Here is a 21,503-nt window from a genome sequence, read left to right on the forward strand (position 1 = left end):
AAATATAAAGAAAATGGAGATGGATAAAGACACAAGAAAATTTAATGGTGGCATATTTTGGGGTAAACATCTTTGGCATTGTTCTCAGTAAATTCCTGGGAATTCGCTGTTGGTCTACAGACGTGAGACAGAAGGAGACTGAGATAGCTCGATTGTGTCTAATTCATTCTAATAGATCTTGCAGAAGCCCAGCACAGAAACCAGGAGGCATAATAGACATGTATTCTTTCCAGATTATTTGCAACATGCTATTCAGTCAGAGATGCAAACAGGAAGCACTGGGACAATGTGCCCTGCCTTAGGGAGCGGACCCTGTCAGTACCTTCCATGTCCCCGAACCTCTCAGAATCCTCCCTTGATGTTCCTGTTTGTGCCTGCAACTCCTCCTCACTCTTGGAAATTTGAACAAATTTGTGCTTGTTTAGCAGATCGGACTAGCAAGGGTCTGTACTACCCTCCCTGTACAGACAGACACCTCACCCAGTGGCTTTCAGAGACTCCAGCCCTGCACCAGTGCAGGCAGATGATTCTGAGGTGAATGCTCTGCACAGTTCCACATTGCTTTCCTGCAAGGTTGAGTCCCATTGCTCACTAGGGTAGTTGGATTGGCGACGCATGTTTTCTATTTTCTCATCCCATATCACTGAACCACTTTATAACTGTTTTCTGTGCCCCACCACACACATAAACTATTTGCACCCACATTTTTGTCACAGGTCTGGCTCTGAGGGAACCAAACCAAGACACGCTTAATATGTGGCACTCTCCAGGACATCTCCGAGTGTGTCTGTCAGAACAAGAACCCTGGGGAAATAGACTCAGGGTGTAAGCCAGTGTATTATTTCGTGTTTCATAAATTATTTGACGCTTATCTGGCCTACACATTAGCTATCTCTGCAATAGCGACATCAAAGGGGCTGGCATTGAATGAAATCAATGCTTCCAGGGGAAAAAAGAACTAAAAGAGCAGCAAGGACATCTGCAGAACACGTGCAGGGGTGAGAACAAAACTATTTCACTGCTGGTAAAGCTTGGGCTTTGTCAAACCCTAAGAGATGATTACCCAGAGGCATGACGGCCCACACTTATGATAGCAGAATTTGAGAAGCCGAGGCGGGAGGTTCTGTAGGTTTGAGGGCAGCTTGGGATACAGACTGAGACCTCATCTCAAAAACAATGATTCCAGTTCTCATTTGGTCCCTTCTTCAGGCTGGATTGGGTCGTCTTTGGGCAGAGAATGGTCTATCTGGCTCTTTCCAAAGTGGCTAAAGGATGGATGGTAAAATTCTGGTTCCTTCTCAGAGAGAGAAGGGGCAGGCATAAAGTGTCCACTAAATGTCTCCAACAAGAACCAAAAACCCAGGAGGAGTCACTTGGCAGGGATACCGAAAGCTTTACAATCCAACACATTATTGTGTCCTCTCTTGAGGCAACCGAAAGTCACAACCAACACCCATCATCTCCTCTCCATCTATTGCCCCAGGATCTGGCCTCTGAGACAGACACATCTCATGAGCAGAGTCCTAGCAATTGGGGCAGATACTGGGAAAGGCATAAAGGCTCACTTCTTATTTGTAATTCTGGTAGACAGGGTATAAGTGATCATTCAAATCACAGGCTAAAATAAAGCTTGGCTAGAACATGCCCATGCCATGTGCCCTGATGTTCATACTGACCACAAAGAAACTACAAGTATGTCTATGCATATTTCCCAGGAACCGTATGTGAATGGGTTTTTTTTCCTTTGTGATAAAGATGGAACCTAGAGTCTTGCACATGCTAGGTGAGAGCTCAGCCAACTAAACTACATCACCACTTCTTTTCCTTCCTTTCTTTTGCTTACTTTTATTAAAATGTTTGGAGATGAACTTTCTTTCATAATTGTAACCATTTCTTTGTTCCTATTGAGTGCAGTGAGCCAATATCAAACTTGGAAGAGGGGCCGGTTGAGTACCTCGTCAGTGACCTAGAAGCCATGTCTTTTATAGAATTTGGCACGGGCAATAACATCATCGACTAAGTCAACTTCTATGTCTTCAGGAGTGACAATGGTTCCCATTCCTGACTTAAAAGCAGTCAGACCACCTGAAACGAAACACACAGGTTTAGAATACAATATTAGCTGTCAGCAGAAAAGAGACACAGGCCTCCAGGACATCAACTCACCACCCTCCAGGCAAAGATTTCAGAGTAATAAGGTTTCTGTTTTCTCTTTACACAGCCCAGATTTGACAGAACTAATACAAGACTGTAACATTTTCTCATTTATTCAACAACTCACTCATTCATTCACTCATCAATTAATTGTGTGCCAGAAAAGACTCCTCACTGAGTGCAAAGTACTCAAGATGTATTATTCATTTTTCATGGGGGCTTGTGTACATGCATGCGCTATTTTACCCTAGAAGTTCATCTTCGATCATTATTAACATATTTAAAAGAACTGTGCTTTATGCTGATATTCTTCCTGCCTTTGGGGACCTTGAGATAGAAATAGAAAACTCTGCTCAGAGTTCATACTGTTAGAGTGTGGAAATACATGTAAATATACAACTCATGATCCCATAAGAGGCACACTGAGGAATTGGTGGATGGGCAGAAAGCAAAAGCAAGTGAGTCCAAAAAAAAAAAAAAAGATTTCTGCTATGATAACTGGTTATACCAGTGTCTCCAAAGACAAAAAAAAAAAAAAAAAAGCAACAGGAAGATATGGTGATGGGTTTAGTAAGTTATTTCCATCTGGGAGCTGCTGGACTTGAGGGGCTCTGAGTTCAGCCAAACAAAAGTTTCCCTTAGACTTTTTGGGGTAACTGAAGCTGTGACATTTCTCAGAGTAAAAGTTTATTCAAACAGTTTGGAAAATAGTTTAAGATAGTGTTGGATCAGGGGGAAAAGCTATGAAAAGGCAAACACTGTTTTTAACTATTGTGTTAATGCTTAGGTGTCATTCAGTGGCTTACCAGTTGACCAGAAGTACAATAAGAAACCCGACATCTTGCAGGAGGGGGAAGGATGTGAAGTCACGCATGGCTCAGAGGATGCTGAAGCATTCTTTAGACAGGCTGTCTTCCAGCCAAGCCCGTGGGGATGCCTCCAGGGGGCCTGGGGCAGTCACTTTTTGTAGTCTCATTCATGGCTCATTTAAATAAAGCACTAGGCATAGGACCTACCTTTGAGGTGCTGAACAGGATTCCATGTGGGAAACTTTCTCTGGATTGCCTTAATTTTTTCTGTTAGAATCCCAACGGACTGTAGAAGGTGTTCTTTGCTGTCCCAGGTACCAATAGGATGGTGCGCTTTATCAAGCTAAAAAATTCAGTCATGTCAGTATCTGGGCAAGGTGGCATACTTTCTGCTGTTCCTAGGTCTCCCTTTGTATTTAAGTTCAAACACTGGCTTCAGCATCTTTCCTTTGATCCACAAAAATCTATATTCTAATGTCTTGTCTTTCATGGACTAGAGAGTCAGAGAAAGACCAGTTTGGGAGACACTCACTAGGTGCTTTCTGATAGGCAAAAAGAGGAAGGAGGAGGGTGAGAAGGAAAAATGTTTCAAGACAAATAATATCCAACCTCTAGACGTTCACGATGAAAATCACTATGCAACTAATTCAAATAAAATATAAACAAATATATAGCCAGGCTTGGTGATACAGATAACCCCAGCACTAAAGAAGCAGAGGCAGGAGGACCACCACCAGTTCCAGGCCAGCATGGGCTACGAAGCAAGTTTCAGGTTGGCCAGAGTTACAGAGTGAAATGCTGCCTCAAAACCAACAAATAAAAGGCCTGAAACAAACATCTAAATAGTTAGGCTCCAGTTAATCCAAAGGAACAAGGGTAGTTAATTCAGGGCTTAATTATAGTTTTTCAATTTGTGTTCATGAATTTTACTACTTCAGGAGCCCCAACAGGACAAATTATTATTATTATTATTAATTATTATTTTATTATTTTGTAAAGGTTAATAGTAACCTTTATAAAATTTTCCCAATTGAAGTATAGTTCATGTTGTTTATAGTAGCTATAGATATGGTATAGTTGATACATTGTAGTCATGATACAAGGAAACATTTTAAAGTAATGCCCAATGACTGCTAATCTTTGAATGAAACACCACAGATATGTCACAGAACAAAATGTCCTGAAGCCCCTATGCCCAGACACTTGGGTGTTCGGGTCCTGGAATGGACTTTGAGTTTGGGCTGAGCTTCTTTGAGGAGAGGTAAAGTTAGGTTGACGGAAAGTCTCTGGCTATGTACCTGCATCAAGCCAAATCTTTGTCCTCTATGGTCCCAGCCATTTTGCAGGACAACTCCACCATGGCTTTCTCTGGAGATGATGGCTGCGATGATCGCTGGGTCGATGCAGTATCTCTGTCCCACTTCTTTGATGAGGATACGGTAAGGCTTTATGGCTTTCAAATCCATCTCGGCAAACATTTCCGAACCGTGGATCCCTATGTTGATAGAAAAGAAACCATTTCCTCTACTCCAGGAAAGAACAGGTTCTCAGAGTTAACCAATTTAGCCTCAGCTTCTGACCACACCAGCAGCTCAGGACGATTGGTCTAAGACAGCCTTCGGACCTCTAACTGCAGAAACCCAGGCAGGTCCACCAACTCCTGCTGTAGCCGCTGCACCAGCTTCTCCCTCTGCCTCCTGCCAGGATGGTGCATCAGAAGACTAGGAGTCCATGGCTCTGCAAGTGGCCAGTTCTGTGCCAGAGGATGTGACTCCTTGCTGAGCCTCTGGTCAGTACATTGAGAACATGGGCTTATATGTGACCTTGCATGAGGAAGATTTTGGAATAGGATAGCAAAGGAGAGAAGTGTGGAGACCAAGAGACTGCTTGCTTAGAGTACGCATGCTACAGCATAAGCTAAGCAGAACAAAGCCAGAATTGAACCTTTTTTTAAAGGAACGGTTTCGTTATGTGGAAATCAACACACCTGGACACAGTTTGAAATGAACCAGGGAGAGAAAAATGAAGTGGTTTATTAGGTTGACTAGGGCGTCTTTTTTTTCTTTTGTTTTGTTTTTGGTTTTGTGGTTTTTTTTTTTTAACTTTCTGTTTTTCTTTTTAAGACAGGATCTCCCTGCTTGGCCTAGAACTCGAAATAAAGAGTATAGCCTCAGATCCATTTTCTTCTGCCTCGGGAGAGTCGGGATTAAAGTGTGCACCACCATACCCAGCTTATTTTTCTTAACTTTTAATTTTGGTTCATGATTGTTACTGTAGTGTTGGCTCCTTTTCAAAACTAGTTACCTCCCAAGAAAAACTCTGCAAAATGATCATGGGGATGGTGGGCAAGACCCTGCTCTATTTTGTACTTACCACAGTTCATCAGATTGTTTATGTCACAGGGGGCCCCAAAAGTCTCTATGGTCATGATGTCTCCGTAGCAGCCATGGTAATGTCGAGGGTACACTTGAGGGTTCATGGAATGAGTGAGCGGGTATGAGCCCCTGGAAGTGCCTGGAAAGCAGAATGATATTTACATAAAGCTGTGAGAAAATATTGCTTGACTGGATCATTAAAAAAAAAAAAAAAAAAAAAAGCAGCTGGGCGGTGGTGGCGCACGCCTTTAATCCCAGCACTCTCGAGGCAGAGGCAGGCGGATCTCTGTGAGTTCGAGGCCAGCCTGGGCTACCAAGTGAGTTCCAGGAAAGGCGCAAAGCTACACAGAGAAACCCTGTCTCGAGAAATCAAAAAAAAAAAAAAAAAAAAAAAAAAAAAAAAAAAAGCAAAGAAACAGCAGAGACCATAGCTTATTCCTGCTCCAACTCCTTTTTCTACCAAGAATTCATCAGACAAAGGCAAAAGTGACCCTTTCCCATTTCATTCCAAACTTTGTTGTAACTTCGAGATGTTACTCCAGAACACCATGGAGATATGTGTGAAAATCAATGCATATAGGTTTCAGCTATGTGTGTGTGTGTGTGTGTGTGTGTGTGTGTGTGTGTGTGTGTGTATTTCTTTTTTGAAGTCCCCATCAGAATTAAAGTAGCCACAGGATTTTTCTACTCAGCACCCATGGCCTCTCCCATGAGAAGTACATTCTCTAGCATTGAGCTGTGTCCCTGCCCAGCACAAGATTTAGCAAGTTTTAAAAACAAGCTGGGCAGTGGTAGTGCATGCCTTTAATCCCAGCACTTGGGAGGCAGAGGCAGGCGGATCTCTGTGAGTTCGAGGTCAGCCTGATCTACAAAGTGGGTTCCAGAACAGGCTCTAAAGCTACACAGAAAAATTCTGTCTCGAAAAACAAAAAGTTTTAAAAACAGCTTCTGATATAAACACTTCTAGGGTGTGAACAACTAAAAAAATTGTCTTTGTTTAGAAAAGCAAGAAAGGTATTATGAAGAGTTGCATAGACTTTCATTTTGTGTCATGTTGGTACAAGGCCAGGATCTGAATCCATTTAATAACATTAGAAATAAATGATTTAAGTTACCATAGCAGCTTATGTCAAATCTATGTCTATTTTCTTCTGTGTCATTGTGACCTAATTAGTTTGTTCAGGTCCCTCTGCTAAAGGAAATCTGACATTATTTTCCATAGTGTTGTAAGTTTTTTCACATTGTTCTGAGGTTCATTAACTTATTTTTTATTTTTAGCAATTTTAAAATTTTATTTTTAATTCTTTTTTATTTCTTTTTTTTTTTTTTTTGGTTTTTCGAGACAGGGTTTCTCTGTGTAGCTTTGCGCCTTTCCTGGAGCTCACTTGGTAGCCCAGGCTGGCCTCGAACTCACAGAGATCCGCCTGGCTCTGCCTCCCGAGTGCTGGGATTAAAGGCGTGCGCCACCAACGCCCGGCTCTTTTTTATTTCTTGAGATTATGATTTTATCATTTCTTTCTCCTTTCCTTCATCCAAACAATGTGTGCTAAGATAACTGTATTTCCTCATTCATGCCAACAGCTTTTTAAAGAACTGAATTCTCTCACTGTATATATAGTTTTTATGAATGTAACAATATTGAGACTATACTTCCTTAGAATTATGCATATAACAAATGGAACTCCTCTTTCTACTATTTACTTTATTGGAAACCAAGGCAATTCTAAAGATTTTAAAAGTATTTTAAGGTAAAATTCTGAAAAACAAATCCATGGACTTAACAGGTTGTATTTATATACATAACAGTAAAGGAGAAGAGGTCATGAATTTGAGAGCAAGTAGAGGAGGTCACTAGAGGATTTGGAGGAAAGGGTGGAGATAATGTAAATACAGTACTCACTAAAAAAAATTTAAGGGCTGGGCAGTGGTAGCAAACACCTTTAATCCCAGCACTTGGGAGGCAGAGACAGGCAGATCTCTCTGAGTTTGAGGCCAGCCTGGTCTACAGATCGAGATCCAGGACAGCTAGGCCTACACAGAGAAACCCTGTCTCAAAAAACAAAACAAAATTTTAAAAAGAGGACACAAAGCAGGAAGGGTATAGGTGTGGATCCTGGTGGGTGGGAAGGAGTGGGGGATGAATATGATTAAATTGTATCGTATACATGTATGAAATTCTAGAAGAATTCATAAAAAACTATTACTTAAAAAAAAAAAACAACAACAAGAAGAAGACAAGCACAACCCACTTTCTCCCATTCACAGATAGACCAAAAAGGAATTGTGAATTGGCCCAAAAGTTAGGCAACAAAACTACCACATAGGTCAAGATACTGAAAGAGATTATCCAGATGATAAAAGCAGAAACCAGCAAAGCCATCAAGTACTATGAGAAAAATGGGTTTCTATGTCATACACAGAGCAGAACTACCACCCTAGCCTCTGTCACGCTATTGCCCGCCAAGACTGTCCTATCTTGTGCTCGGGTTGCATGTAGTAAATATCATTGGCCTTCCCAGACTTTGGTTTGTGCATACCAACCATGGATGGACTATATTGTGCCTGTACTGAATATGTACATGTGAATTTTTTTTTATCATTTCCTTAAGAAATATAGAATTGGAACTACATAGTATTTACATAGTATTCACTGTTAGGGAATATTTGTTTATACTATGAAGATGTGTCTCTGCCAAGGTGCCTTCTGATTGGTTTAATAAAGAGCTGAATGGCCAATACCTAGGCAGGAAGGGGTTAGGCAGGACTTCCAGAAACAAAAAGGACTCTGGGAAGAAGAAAGGCAAAGACACCAGGAGATGCAGAACAAGCAGGCCATGCAGGAGGAGAGGAAACAACCACATGACAGCATGTAGATTAATATAAATGCGTTAATTTAAGTTATAAGTTAAGTTATAAGTTAATTAGGAACAAGCCTAAGCTATAGGCCGAGATTTCATGATTAACAAGAAGTCTCCATGTCATTATTTGGGAGCTGGCTGGACAGAGAAAGACTTGTTACAGTTCACATTGCATTAAATATTAAACATCGTCTAAAGATGATTTAAAATATAAGAAGTGTGTGGGTTCCTATGCAAATCATGGTCAAATATCACATGACCAGTAAAGCACATAAATAGAATGCATAGAGAAAAATGAAAGCATCTTTAAACATATGAAAGATGTTTAAACACACTAAAAGAAAGGTTATATTGATACATTTCTACAACAGCATATTCACACTCCACATAAGAAAAGGGAAAATATAATCACATATTCATGCACAATCTGCTTATATTTTTAAATAAATGATACAAAGATGAACCAAAGACCAACAAGAATTGTTAGGGGAAGGTAAAAGGACCAAAGAGATGGGTAGAGACTAGACGTTTCTAAATATTTTGTATAGTTTCAAATAGCTTTTACTTTGGAGGCATATGAATGCTGCTATAGTTAATAAATGAAGTCGACTAGGAAAAAGGAATTACAGAAAAAGAAGAAGAAACCTGACTCCACACAAAATTGTTAGACTACTTAACAATAAGGGAAAATTATTTCAGGTGAACTTATGTCAATGTGAATATAGCCAATACATTATATGGCATACATATATGAATACACTGGATCATAAAGCAATAATAAATTATATTAAAAGCTCACCATTGGTTATTCTGACACCCCTCTTCATAAATGATAATATATATGCCATTAGAAACAGAAATTTTTTTATGTAACATTGCAGAGGTACAGAAGATCTGGAAGAAATGGCAACCCCAACCAGTGGCCCACCCTTAGCTCCCAACTGTAGTCTCTAAATACTGCTCCCTTCTAAGAGGGTCCAGATCTTCTAGAAAAATGCCTGCTTCCTGGCTTGGGACAGGAAATGTGTAAGGCAAGCCAGGATCAGCATCTCCTGCCAGAGAAGGTCCTTACATTTTGCCAGTGAGATGTTTCTATTTTCTTATGTGTACGGTTGTTTTGCCTGCCTTTGCATCTGTGCCAGAAGGCTAGAAGAGGGCATTGGATCCCCTGACACTGGAGTCACAGACAGTTGTGAGCCACCATGTGATACTGGGAGTCAGACCTGAGTCCTCTTGAAGAGCAGCCAGTGCTCCTAACCTGCCTGAACCATCTCTCCAGCCCCGGGCAAAAGGTTTTGATGTTTTAGATTTGCTCTAAAAGACTTCAACCAAACATATGCATGCCACATACACATATGTATGTGCATGCTCAAACACACACACACACTCTCTCTCACACACACACATCACACACACATCACACACATACCACATACACAATCACACACACAAACATCACACACATCACACACACAAACACACACATCACACACATACCACATACACAATCACACACACACACAAACATCATATACATCACACACACACACACACACATACATCAAATGTCAAAGTCAAGCAAGGTAGGGGGAGGGCTTGATAAAACAAGAATGGCAAAGGGTTGAAGCTGCTAAAGCTGATTACGGGTTTGTCAAAGTTTACTATACAATTCTGAGTTTTGAAGGCTTGAAATTTTCTACAGCTAAAAGAATTTTTAGGCCAGGTGATGTAGCTCAGTACACACCAAGTAGAGTGCTGGCCTGACTTGTCTGAAGCCCTGGGTTTTAGCACCAACAAGATGTAAACTGGAAGTGGCGGTACACACCTACAATCCCAGCACTCAGTAGATTAGGAGAATCGGGAGTTAAAAAAATCCATCCTAGGCTGCAAGGTGATATTCGAAGCCTTAGCTACTGTGACACCCTCTTTAAAAAATATCTTGAGAATATTCTTTCAAAAGTTACTTTATCAAAGAGAACGGGGCTTATTTCAAGGCTAGAATGTGTGTTTAGTATGAATGAAGCTCCAGTCCTCAGCACCAAAAAACAATTGCTTTATCAGAGAGCCTTTTTTGTTCACCTGTATTACAAAGGCAAACAAAATCATCCTCACACTTCATTCCTTGGCCCCCAATACCTTACATTACTATAAATATATTGACAGGCTCACTTTCCATTCATAGAGAAGTAGCCTTTGCCTGTTCACTGTGTAGCCCACATCCCACATCAAAGCAACCTAGGATACTTATTAAAAATGCCTGCCCCGGGCTCCTCATACCAGGTATACTGAATCAGAAATTTTAGCCCCGAGGCCAAAGAGCCTGCCCTTCAAGCAGCATTATCAGTTGACTTTTCTGCATGCTTGAGAACGCTTGCTTTAAGGGATTTGCAGTATGACCATGGGCTCTCTATGACTGTGCTAACATCAACACACAGTCTTTTTAAAACTGGTCATCCTTCACTTGGGCACAGATAGTACGGTGGCTCATAATTAATTCACTGGCTGTACAACTCTGCTCCCACCTGGCAATTAAAAATGAGTAAAAATTTAAGAACATGTTGCTCTGCTCTTGACCAAAAGTAACTGCAAAGTATTACTCTTGGACTGGGCTCCAATTTCCAAACTTAGAAGTAAAGACTTTCAAAGTACTCTCTTCTCCATCTATCATGACAGTCAGGACACTGCTTACAATTGGCCTTCATTTTTTTTAAACTAATGTTTCCATGTTTTTTTTCCCTCATATCTATCTATCTATCTATCTATCTATCTATCCATCCATCCATCCATCCATCCATCCATCCATTCATCCATCCATCGTTTTTTTTTTGACACAAATTCTCACTCTGTAGCCCAGGCTAGCCTGGAAGTCACTATGAAGCCTGGGCTAATTTCAAACTTGTGGCAATTCTTTTGCATCAGCCTCCTGAGTGCTAGGATTATAGGTAGAGCCACCATGCCTGGTTCACCTCTTCTTGTTCAAGGTCCCTTACTGTCCCACTAACCTTCTCCAGGACCAGGGTTCAATTCCCAGCACTCACACAGTGGTTCCTAACCACCTGCAATTACAGTTTTGAGTATCTAATGCCCTCTTCTGTCCTACACAGGCATGCTCATGGCGCACAGACATATACATGCAGACAAAATACCTATACACATAAAACAAAGTAATTGTAAAAAAAAATTAAAAGAAATCTTCTGTTCTGGCCTTACCAACCAGCTCACTTTATCCCAAACACTCCATCTCAACACTGTGATTTTTCTAAGTCATTGCTTCCATCCAGCAAGCTCTTCCCTTCTCATAGTAAATCTCCATGCATCATTCACTCATTTCATGATCTCCCCCAAAGGCTCTTAGGTCTGAACTTCCTAGACAGAGGTGAACTTTTCATTCTAAACTCCCACATTAATGGATTTTCCCTCTCCATACACTCATCTAATAACTCTTATCCACTACCTGGCATCGAGAATTTTCTCTTCATGTGCCATACCCCTCTTTATAAGAAACCCAGCCAAGCCAGGCATTGGTGGCACATGCCTTTAATCCCAGCACTCGGGAAGCAGAGGCAGGTGGATCTCTGTGAGTTCAAGGCCAGCCTGGTCTATAGAGCAAGATCCAGGAAAGGCGCCAAAGCTACACAGAGAAACCCTGTCTCAGAAAAAAAAAATCAATCAATCAAACAAACAAACAAACAAACAAAAACCCCAGCCAAGTAGGTGCATTGTCAGAGAATACATAGACCAATTAGTATTTAATTACTTTAAATTCCCATTAATATCTTAGCGAGCAGAAGATACTCTTAAAAATAAGCAGTTGGTCAGGGTTAGGGAGGTGGCTCAGTTGCTGCACTTATTAAGCAAGCTTGACAGCCAGATCATAAACTCCAGGTTCAGTGAGAGGCTCTGTCTCAAAAAAAAAAAAAAAAAAAAAAAAAAAAAAAGACGGGTGCTGGTGGTGCACGCCTTTAATCCCAGCACTTGAGAGGCAGAGACAGGTGAATCTCTGTGAGTTTGAGGCCAGCCTGGTCTACAGAGCAAGCTCCAAGACAGCCAGGGCTACACAGAGAAACCCTGTCTTGAGGGGGAAAAAAGGTGGAGAATTAATTATTGAGGAAGATACTTGATGTCAATTCTGAACTTTCCCTCTGTGCATGTGTGCACACACACACACACACATATTTACACACATATATGGACACACACACAAAGAAAAGCAAAGAAAATTATAAGCAATTGGTTAATGGCTGAGCGGGTCAGGAGAACCCACTCTTCTATATGATCATTGTTCTTTCTGACTACGCCAGAAGACAGACACCCTGAGGATAAAGGAAAAATGCCAATCCACTACTTACCAATGAGGGCCACAAGTCCCCAGAACACCGCCGAGGGTACCATGGTGGTGACTCTTATCCTTTGGGACCTGCTCTGGTTTGAAATAGAAACAGATTAATTTTAAAACTTGAAAGTTTCTTAACAGGAAGTTTCTCTGATTTAAAAAAATAATAAATTAAAAAGCTTAGAATTATTTCCAATTCAACGTCTGTTTTCCAGTTCTACCCAGTATTCCTGCAGCCTCAAGCATGTGCGTCGTTAGCGCACTCTCCTACAGCGTAACTCCCAGTTAACTCCAGTCCAGTATCACGCCGATACCACATCTGCCGCACGTTACCCCACATACACCTAGCAGAGGTTTGCTGTATTCTGTCTCTTCCCAAACAGGTTCTTCCCTTGGTTTTGTTTATAAAGAATCTTCCGTGCTTCACAAAATACAAGAAAGCTCGCACTTACCTCCTTTGCAACCTCCCAGAGAAAACTCTCCTGTCTTTGAAGATGCCTTTAGTGGCAGCAGCCTGCAGGTTAAGACTTCACAGAGTGGTGGCCTTTGCAATAATATGTCCTATAACACAGTTATGACAGTTGGAGAATCCATCAGGCTGGGGCTCGCTGTGCCTCTGGCTTCATTCAACTGAGCAGACCTCAGTGTGGCTCCACCACCAAGAAGGAAGCTTTTAAACAGGAGCACCCAGACTCGCCTGCCTCGTCTACTTTTGTCCTGTACCAATGATTGGCAGAGCAGCTTTATACGTGATTTAAAGGCCTCTCTTTAAACCATTGGCCTCATTAGACCTGATTATAGTAGCACTTTGGATTTAGGTGGCTCCTTCCATAAAAGGACTTCAAAGTGTTTATTGACCACGATGAATTAATGAATCTAATGAACCCCCAGGTTGCACTGGAGGCATCTATTTGGTGGGCCATTTCTGGATACCTAAAATGATACTAGGCACGCATCTTCTAAATTTGAGAATAAGATGCCGACAATTGGTCTAGAAAGGAGAAATAAACAGGAAATGTTAGCTCATTTCTGAATGGATAATTCAGCTGAAATGCTGATTTCCACATTCTGGTATACAAAGATGTCACACAATCTTATACCATCGTGTCACTTGGCCATGTGTGATAGATTAACTTGGCTTCTGGCTCCAAAGTCACCTCTAACAAGATAGCTACCTGCTACAGAAGAGCCACACAAAGGCGGGGAGTAGCAATCTGGGCGCTCACTCGTCTCCATTATTTTCTGTGTGTGCACAATGCATGTGTGCATAGAGGTCACAGGTCAATATCAGATATCTTCCTCTTTCCATCTCCACATTATTTTTTGAGACAGGATCTCTCATTGAGAGATGAAGTTCACTAATTAGGCAAGAATCGCGCTGTCTCTGCCTCCCAAACATTAGGAGTACAAATGCACAGCACTGTGCCCAGCATCTTGCCTGGGCGCTGAGAATCTGCGCTCAGGTATTTTTGTTTGCATGCTCGGCCCTTTACGGACTGAGCTACCTCTTTAGCTGTCATTTCCCAGACTTTCTAAGGAAATGGGAGAAATGGGTTTTGTTGGTGGTAAAATCTATCTTCAAGGAGACAGCATCATTTTTTTTTCACACTTACAAGAGAAGAAAGTACACACAGGAAATGGAAAGAACATTCTTATAGTAGGCAAAGCACATTTCCCAGAGCGGAGGAAAAAGTCCAGCCTGGATACCTCTGTACACCAGAGATGTTTCAGAGACCACACATAATCCTTCCAACCACCAGGAGATGGAAGACAAAGGCACTGTGCTAAACCACTCTCCAGGTTCCTAGGGAGAAGCTGGTCTCTGTCCCAGGACACCCACTTCCGTCCTGTGTGCTTTGCTGCAAAGCGGGAGTACTCAGGAAGGCAAGGCCGACCATGCTCTGAGCTGAAGGGTGATCCCTGTCTTGAGTCTCGGGGAAATGACTCACAGAGGGCCTCCTCTATCTCCACTGTCAACACTGCAGCCAGGGCTGCTCATTAATAAGGGGTTTTGCACAAGACTAGCTGCCCCGAGGCAGCCCTTAGAAACACAGAGGTTATTACTGGCAACAATGCCACCTTTCAGGTCACACCGAGGCATTGTGTTTGTGGCCTGCCCAAATGCTGGCCAGGGATGATTCGGGCTACTGACGTGAGGCTTCCAGGACAAACATGGGAAAGCTCAGGAAGGAGTAAGAAAGGATGGAGAAAGAATTTAAAGGTGAAACTAGGTGGAGGTTCTTGCTGTCCCTAGAAACTCCTGGAATTACCAGAGTTCATAGACCAGTGTTGAACATGAAGCACACCCAGTTCCTCTCCCCGCTTTCAGAGGTGAGGCTTGATGTTTCTAGGCACGAGACTCACAACTCTGCAACTTCAACTATTGTTTTCAAATGTGAATCACTCTGCTTTGCTCAAATTGTGCAGGGTGGGCGGTGGAAGAAAATGTATTTGACAGTCCTCAAATGCCAGACTCCTTTGTATGTACAGTATTCCATCCTCCAATAGGGGTGGGTATTGTTATTTTAGAAATAAGGACACTGAGACTCAGAAAAGCTAAGCAACTTATCAAAGATGGCCCAGTAACTGTGGGGCAGAGTCAGGATTGGAACCCAGGGCCGTGAGACTCCATAACCAATGTTTTCCTGCAAGAGCACAGGATCACTCTCTAAACTAACCACCCTGCAGAGTGACTGTTACAATAGGTCCAAAGTAGCCTGTACCCAAAGCCTCACCTGTGGTCTGCGTAAATGACACCAGCCCTAGAGAGTCACACCATTATCTCTGTGGGTGGTGCTGTGAGTCCTACAGCATAGATTAATGTGAATGGACCGAATCCACAGTACTTCATTTTCTCTGCAATGATTCAGTTAATAGGTATTGAACTACCAAGAAGTAAGCTAGGTAGAATGTTCTCAAAGACACAGCAGGGGTGGCTGTACTCATCAAGACTTTAACGCCTATAACCTACTGAGCTGGTGGATGGCTAAATTCGAACACATAAGGATTCGGTTGTTGTTGTTTTTCTAGGCAGGGTTTCTTTGTGTAACAGCTCTGACTTTCCTGGAACTTACTGTGTAGACCAAGCTGGCCTTGAACTCACAGAGATCCACTTGCTTCTGCCCCACCCCCCACCCAGTGCGGGGACTAAAGGCCTGTGGATTTTTTTTTTTTCTGAAACAGGGTTTCTCTCTAGCTTTGGAGCCTATCCTGGAACTCGCTCTGTAGACCAGGCTGGCCTAGAACTCACAGAGATCCACCTGTCTCTGCCTCCTGAGTGCTGGGATTAAAGGCATACACCACCACTGCCCGGCTTAGGACTGAGGATCTTAACAATATCTTGCCATTTAAAAAGAAACCCACAGGCTGGGTGATGGTGGCACATGCCTTTAATCTCAGCACTCGGGAGGCAGAGGCAGGCGGATCTTTGTGAGTTTGAGGCCAGCCTGGTCTACAGAGGGAGATCCAGGAAAGGCACAAAGCTACACAGAGAAAACCTGTCTCGAAAAACAAACAAAGAAACAAACAAAAAAGAAAGAAAGAAGGAAAGAGAGAAAAGAAAAAGAAAGAAAGAAACCCACCAAATGATTCTCTGTCACTTTCTAAGGACAGCAAGAGTAACTATTTCCAGAAGGGTCTTGAGGAGACCTTGGCACCTGACACAGACTCTACCAGTCCCTCAGGCTTTCCCAAATCGAAATGGAAAATACACAAGCTTGCTATCCAGACAGAACTGCCTGTGCCTGACTCTGGTGCAGCAATCTCTGGTAGCCTCCGATGAGTCTTGATATATTTGAGTGCTGGCCTTAGCAGTGGGTATCCAGTAGCCCCAGCATCTAAATGGCCTCAGAAATAGACTGAGGAAGACACATGCAGTTTCCACAAAACTGACCCTCTGGCCAGTCTCATCAGAGGCAGGGGTATGGCAAGAGGAGCCTGGTCCAGGCATCTCAGCTCTGTCACACACTAGCCAAGCAATTGGTCTAGGCATCGTTTTTCTTCTGTGTCTGGAGACAAAAGACTGGACAAGAGCAGATGCCCAATGAGCAAAACTCTGCAGGTCAAATGCATTCTGCATACCAAAGAGGGATTCCAAACAAGGGCTATCTAGCAAGGGATACAGAATAGGTCTATGATTCAGTTGTTGACGTTGTTAATTGGAAACATGGGCTACAGCTTAATTCTCACCCAAACCTTAGTGACAGCTAAGTCACAGTGTGTTTGGGGGTGGCTTTCAGAGTGAATTTTCTCCTCTATCATCCAATTGGCCAGTAGTAGAAGTCTTTGACAACATGAAAGCCCAGGATTTCAATTGAAGATCCCACTTTTTCCTCTTTTCCTGTGGAGAAGGATGTTATAGAGCAGGGGCTCTCAACATGTGGGCCACGATCCCTTAGGGGGTGGGTCAAATGGCCCTTTCACAGGGGTTGCCTAAGACCATTGGAAAACACAGGTATTTATGTTACGATTCATAACAGTATCAAAATTACAGTATGAAGAAGCAATGAAAATAATCTTATGATTGGGGGTCACCCCAACATGAGGGACTGTATCAAAGGGTCACAGCATTAGGAAGGTACAGGGAGAGGTGCTATTTGATGACTTGATTGGTGGTCTCAGCCTTAAATCCAGATCTTCCTGTCTGGCAGTCTAGGTCACTGCAGATAGAAGCCCTGCCTTTGAAACGGTGCACGTGTCAAGAGTTACCTGGGAATTCTCCACAGCCATGGAAGCACCAACAAATACATTGTATTGCAAGTCAAGACATTTTTTTCGTCAGAGCTGTCAGCCCTGGTTGCTACTGCTCGTGATTTGGAGCCAGGTGGTGGAGGGGGTACAGCTTGGGGGAGTCATTGGGGCACCAAGGATCCATTGCAGAGGTGCTCAAGAAAAAGTCAGCTGTGTCTGAAATTTCTATAGCATGTCTACCCTTTCTTTTGGTGCTCTTCCAGCCTCCTAGCCTCTGGTCCTGTTTTTCTAAGGTTTGTTGGATGGTACCATATCACTAATGGCTGATAGAGACTTGAAGTGACATCATTTGAAGGTACAATTGAGATGTCTTTAAGTCAGGATATGTAGTGCCTTGAGCCTTGTTTTTCCGAGTGAGGAATGAGTCAATTCATCTGGTGATCGTGAGACCAGAGAACGAAGATGGCATGCATCCCTGCAAAGGTCATCATTTTTATAATAATATGAAAACATCTGAAAAATCCACACCCTTATTATGGAGGAGAATGTGAAATCTGTGTGAATGTTTAAGGCCAAAAAAATAGCATCATATTTCAAAGCATCTCTTTCAGTTTTGCCTCGAGGCCTTGCTCCTAGTGCCCCCAGAATGGCCCTTACAAGCCTCTACCATTGGAGAGCTGCAAAGGAAAAGCTTAGAGTCTATGACCCGACCATCCTGAACACGTCCAATATCATCTGATCTCAGAACTAAGTACATTCAAGCCTCGTTAGTACTTGGATGGGATGAGATTAAAAAGTACAGCTACTCTAGGCTAGTGAAGTCACGGATCTTGAAGGAGAACCTACAACCGCCACTTTACCAAACCAACATAATCTCTAATTACTCTATAAATATTTGTCTCACTTCTCATCAAGGAAACTTCTCTTTGCAATATATGAAGACCATTACAGAAAACCACAGCCAGTGCCTGGCCTCAATAGATACATCTACAAAACACTCCCACACCTAAGGCTCAGGGAACATTGTGGAAGACGGGGTGGAAAAATTATAAGATCATGGAGTTTACTGTGAGATTGTCTCCTAGTAACATCAGAAGCTATGTCCATAAAGTCTCACCAACATGACTGAATAAGGACAACAACAATAGACATACTAAAGTGGATGAGGGAAAGACCATGGGGCCTCTCAGCCCTACACAAAGAACCACAGGCGACAAAAGAATGCTGAGTATAGGAGAAATAATCTTCTCCAGGGAAGAAAACACACACTGGTTATCTGATACCAAGTGAACAACCCTGAAAACATACATACAAGTAACATTATTCAGACTGAGCAGGTTATATTTAGGAATATATATATATATATATATATATATATATATATATATATATAAAAGAGCTCCCCTTCAGCCTTGTCTTCTGTCTTGTGTCTTGGACAGCATGCTTTCATTGGTGTCTATATATATGTATGTGTATGTGTGTCTATATATATGTATGTGTGTGTGTGTGTGTGTGTGTGTGTGTGTGTGTAGATATATGCATATGACAACAACAGAAGGCCATGAATTTGGAAGAGAGTAAGAAAGGATGTATGGCAGGGTTTAGAAGTTGAGTTGGGTTTGTATCCCACACGGTGGCACATGCCTATAACACTAACATCTAAGAGGTCAATGGAGGGGGATCAGAAATTCAACAACCGCTTTGGCTGCAAAGAAAGCCTGAGACCAGATTGGGCTACCTTAGCCCCTGTTCCAGAAACAACCAAATCAAACAAAAAAGGATTGTCCTAGCTAGAAGTTTGTAAGCAACGATGAAAGCAGGTCATAACTCGTGCTCAAAGGAGCATACTGGGAGAGCTTCCTTTGTGTCCTGAGCTAGCCTAGGTTGGTACCCTTCGGGGCTGTATGGAGTCCAGCATCTAAAGCTCCCATCATTCACTGTCCTTCATCCCCACCCACGAGGCTACATTGCTGTTGGTGCCTTGCTGTGATCTATGAATCCCAACCACAAACCTCCTTTCTCAGAAAGAACAGCCAACCATGATGACCATGAGCACCTCCCTGAACCTCCCTGAGCCTTAATTTTCTTCTTCTGTAAAATGCAGATGATAATGATGCCTCCGGACTTCGTTTTGAAGATAAAAATAAATTATACACGTGGAGACATGTTATAAACCGCGGTGCCTCCTACACATGCCAGTGATTATGATGAGTTGTTCTCAGGCTTAGCTTCTTGTTGATTTATTCATTTGTTTGTTGATTTATCCATGGGCTCAGGGAGAAAGAAGTAAGGGTTGGTTTATAGGGCAGGCGAAGCCTCCCTTTAGAGTCAAAGGAAATAGAGCAGGACACATTGTTGGGACTCTGCAGCCTGCCTGGTGGGACTGGAGGAAGGGCAGTAGCCGCAATTGTTATACAGGTAACTACAGCCAAGGCGTCTGCTGCTCGGCTTAGACACCAATGGAAGCATGCTGTCCAAGACACAAGACAGAAGACAAGGCTGAAGGGGAGCTCTTTCATGAAAATCTCACTAGAGAATTCCATCTAAACCCCAGGAATGCCGGTTTTAAACTGCTGATTGCTTTTGAAACGCGACTTGGCTTAGGTAAACCTTTACATGAAAGGTGAGGTGCTGTATCACCTGGAGAAGTGGGGTTACATGGTGGTTTTACTCACCTGTCAATCAAATGCTGGACCAACATTTCAGGAAAGAAATATAGAAAGATCCAAAAAAGTTAGTGGGGAGCCGGGCGGTGGTGGTGCACGCCTTTAATCCCAGCACTCGAGAGGCAGAGGCAGGCGGATCTCTGTGAGTTCGAGGCCAGCCTGGGCTACCAAGTGAGTTTCAGGAAAGGCGCAAAGCTACACAAGAGAAACCCTGTCTCGAAAAACCAAAAAAAAAAAAAAAAAAAAAAAAAAAAAAAAAAAAGTTAGTGGGGAATATATATATAAAAGTTTGTGATATATATATATATATATATCACATACATATATGTACATATATATGTACACACAGGGAAATGAAAATTTAGTTATCTCACATATTGGTAAAAATGTAAAGAACTCTCACGCACTATTGGGTAAAATGTATGAGCATCTGGCTGCTTTGGAGAACCGCTTAGATGTTTCTTATAAAGATGAAAATGCCAATGCCAAATACAGCTTTCTCCTTGAAAAGGAAGGGAGGGAGGGAGAGAGAGATTAGTCTGAGTCAAATATAAGTGACCATGGCCTGGGAATATGGATTTGGAATCCCCTGAGTAACATGCCCCACTGAAGGAGTTTTTCCATACCCTCTGTGGTCACAGAACAGAAGAAAATCATAAAGCAGTGAATTTCTCAGATACATTCTGGGTTGGGCCAGCAGGCAGGCAGGCAGGGATACTGCTATTGTTCCTACACGCTATGACAGTCTTAGCTTCGGGTTTGGTGGAAGCTAGTGGTCTCCTAAGTTAAAGCCCTCTCAAAGTTTACCTAGTAGGGATAAACTGAAAGGACACTACATCATATGTAGATGGAAGGCAGGATTGGCTAGTTAAGGGGCTAAATACAACCCAAGATAATTTTGGCTCTCAGCATTCCAACAATTCCCACAATTACACAATTCTAATCGGTCTGTCTGCTGGAGGAGTCTTTCAGACCAATCCAGGCTATTTTCCTCACAACTTACATGAACAGTTCTCCCTGCCGGTAAAGGTAAACTGTCCATGTGAAACACAGTTCTCATCTCCAAAGGCATATGGGCTAATTCTGAGCCGACTATGAGTGCCCATGGCTTGAGAACACAGATTCCAGTTGCCCCGAGGAACATATTCTACCACAGAAGTGGTTACATGAACTTTTGTGGTCATAGAACAGAAGACAATCATAAAGCAATCCTTTCCCAAGTACATTCACGGGGCAGTGGGTGGGCAGGTTATAGGAAAGCGAGGAAAACTCTACTGTAGCTTTCAGATGTCATCTGAGGACATCTGTAGCTTTGGGGTTAGTGGAAACTAGTGCTCTGCTAAATGAATACATTGCAGAGGCTTTCCTGATCGTTGAAAGGATGCTAAACAGGATGCAGAAGGTGGACTGTAAAGGGATGTTACAGGAACTAAAGATGATCATTTGTGCTCTGGATTTGCAACATTCTTACTTTCCACAATCGCACAACTCTAATCAGTAAGTCAGCCTTTGCTCTGTACAGTCCAAAGATTGATCTACAATAGCCATACTTTCAGTTTTGAGTGAGCAAGTTTATTAAATATATAGGGAGTAAAAAATGCATGCCAAAACAGGTAGAT

General features: G+C 42.4%; 1 protein-coding gene across 1 annotated transcript; it reads right to left on the minus strand.

The window, feature by feature from the left end:
- Nucleotides 1-40: 40 nt before the first annotated feature.
- Nucleotides 41-13,231, minus strand: Lyg2 (lysozyme g2). Its single transcript, XM_028865838.2, has 6 exons — nt 12,982-13,231; nt 12,546-12,618; nt 5,337-5,477; nt 4,262-4,458; nt 3,171-3,306; nt 41-2,085 (listed from the first exon to the last, which is right to left on the minus strand). Exons 2-6 carry the CDS (start codon nt 12,586-12,588, stop codon nt 1,967-1,969), a joined length of 636 nt encoding a protein of 211 aa, XP_028721671.1. The 5' UTR covers nt 12,589-12,618; nt 12,982-13,231; the 3' UTR covers nt 41-1,966.
- Nucleotides 13,232-21,503: the final 8,272 nt, after the last annotated feature.

This window comes from Peromyscus leucopus, chromosome 16_21 (genome assembly GCF_004664715.2).
Source record: "Peromyscus leucopus breed LL Stock chromosome 16_21, UCI_PerLeu_2.1, whole genome shotgun sequence".
NCBI classification, from domain to species: Eukaryota; Metazoa; Chordata; class Mammalia; order Rodentia; family Cricetidae; genus Peromyscus; species Peromyscus leucopus.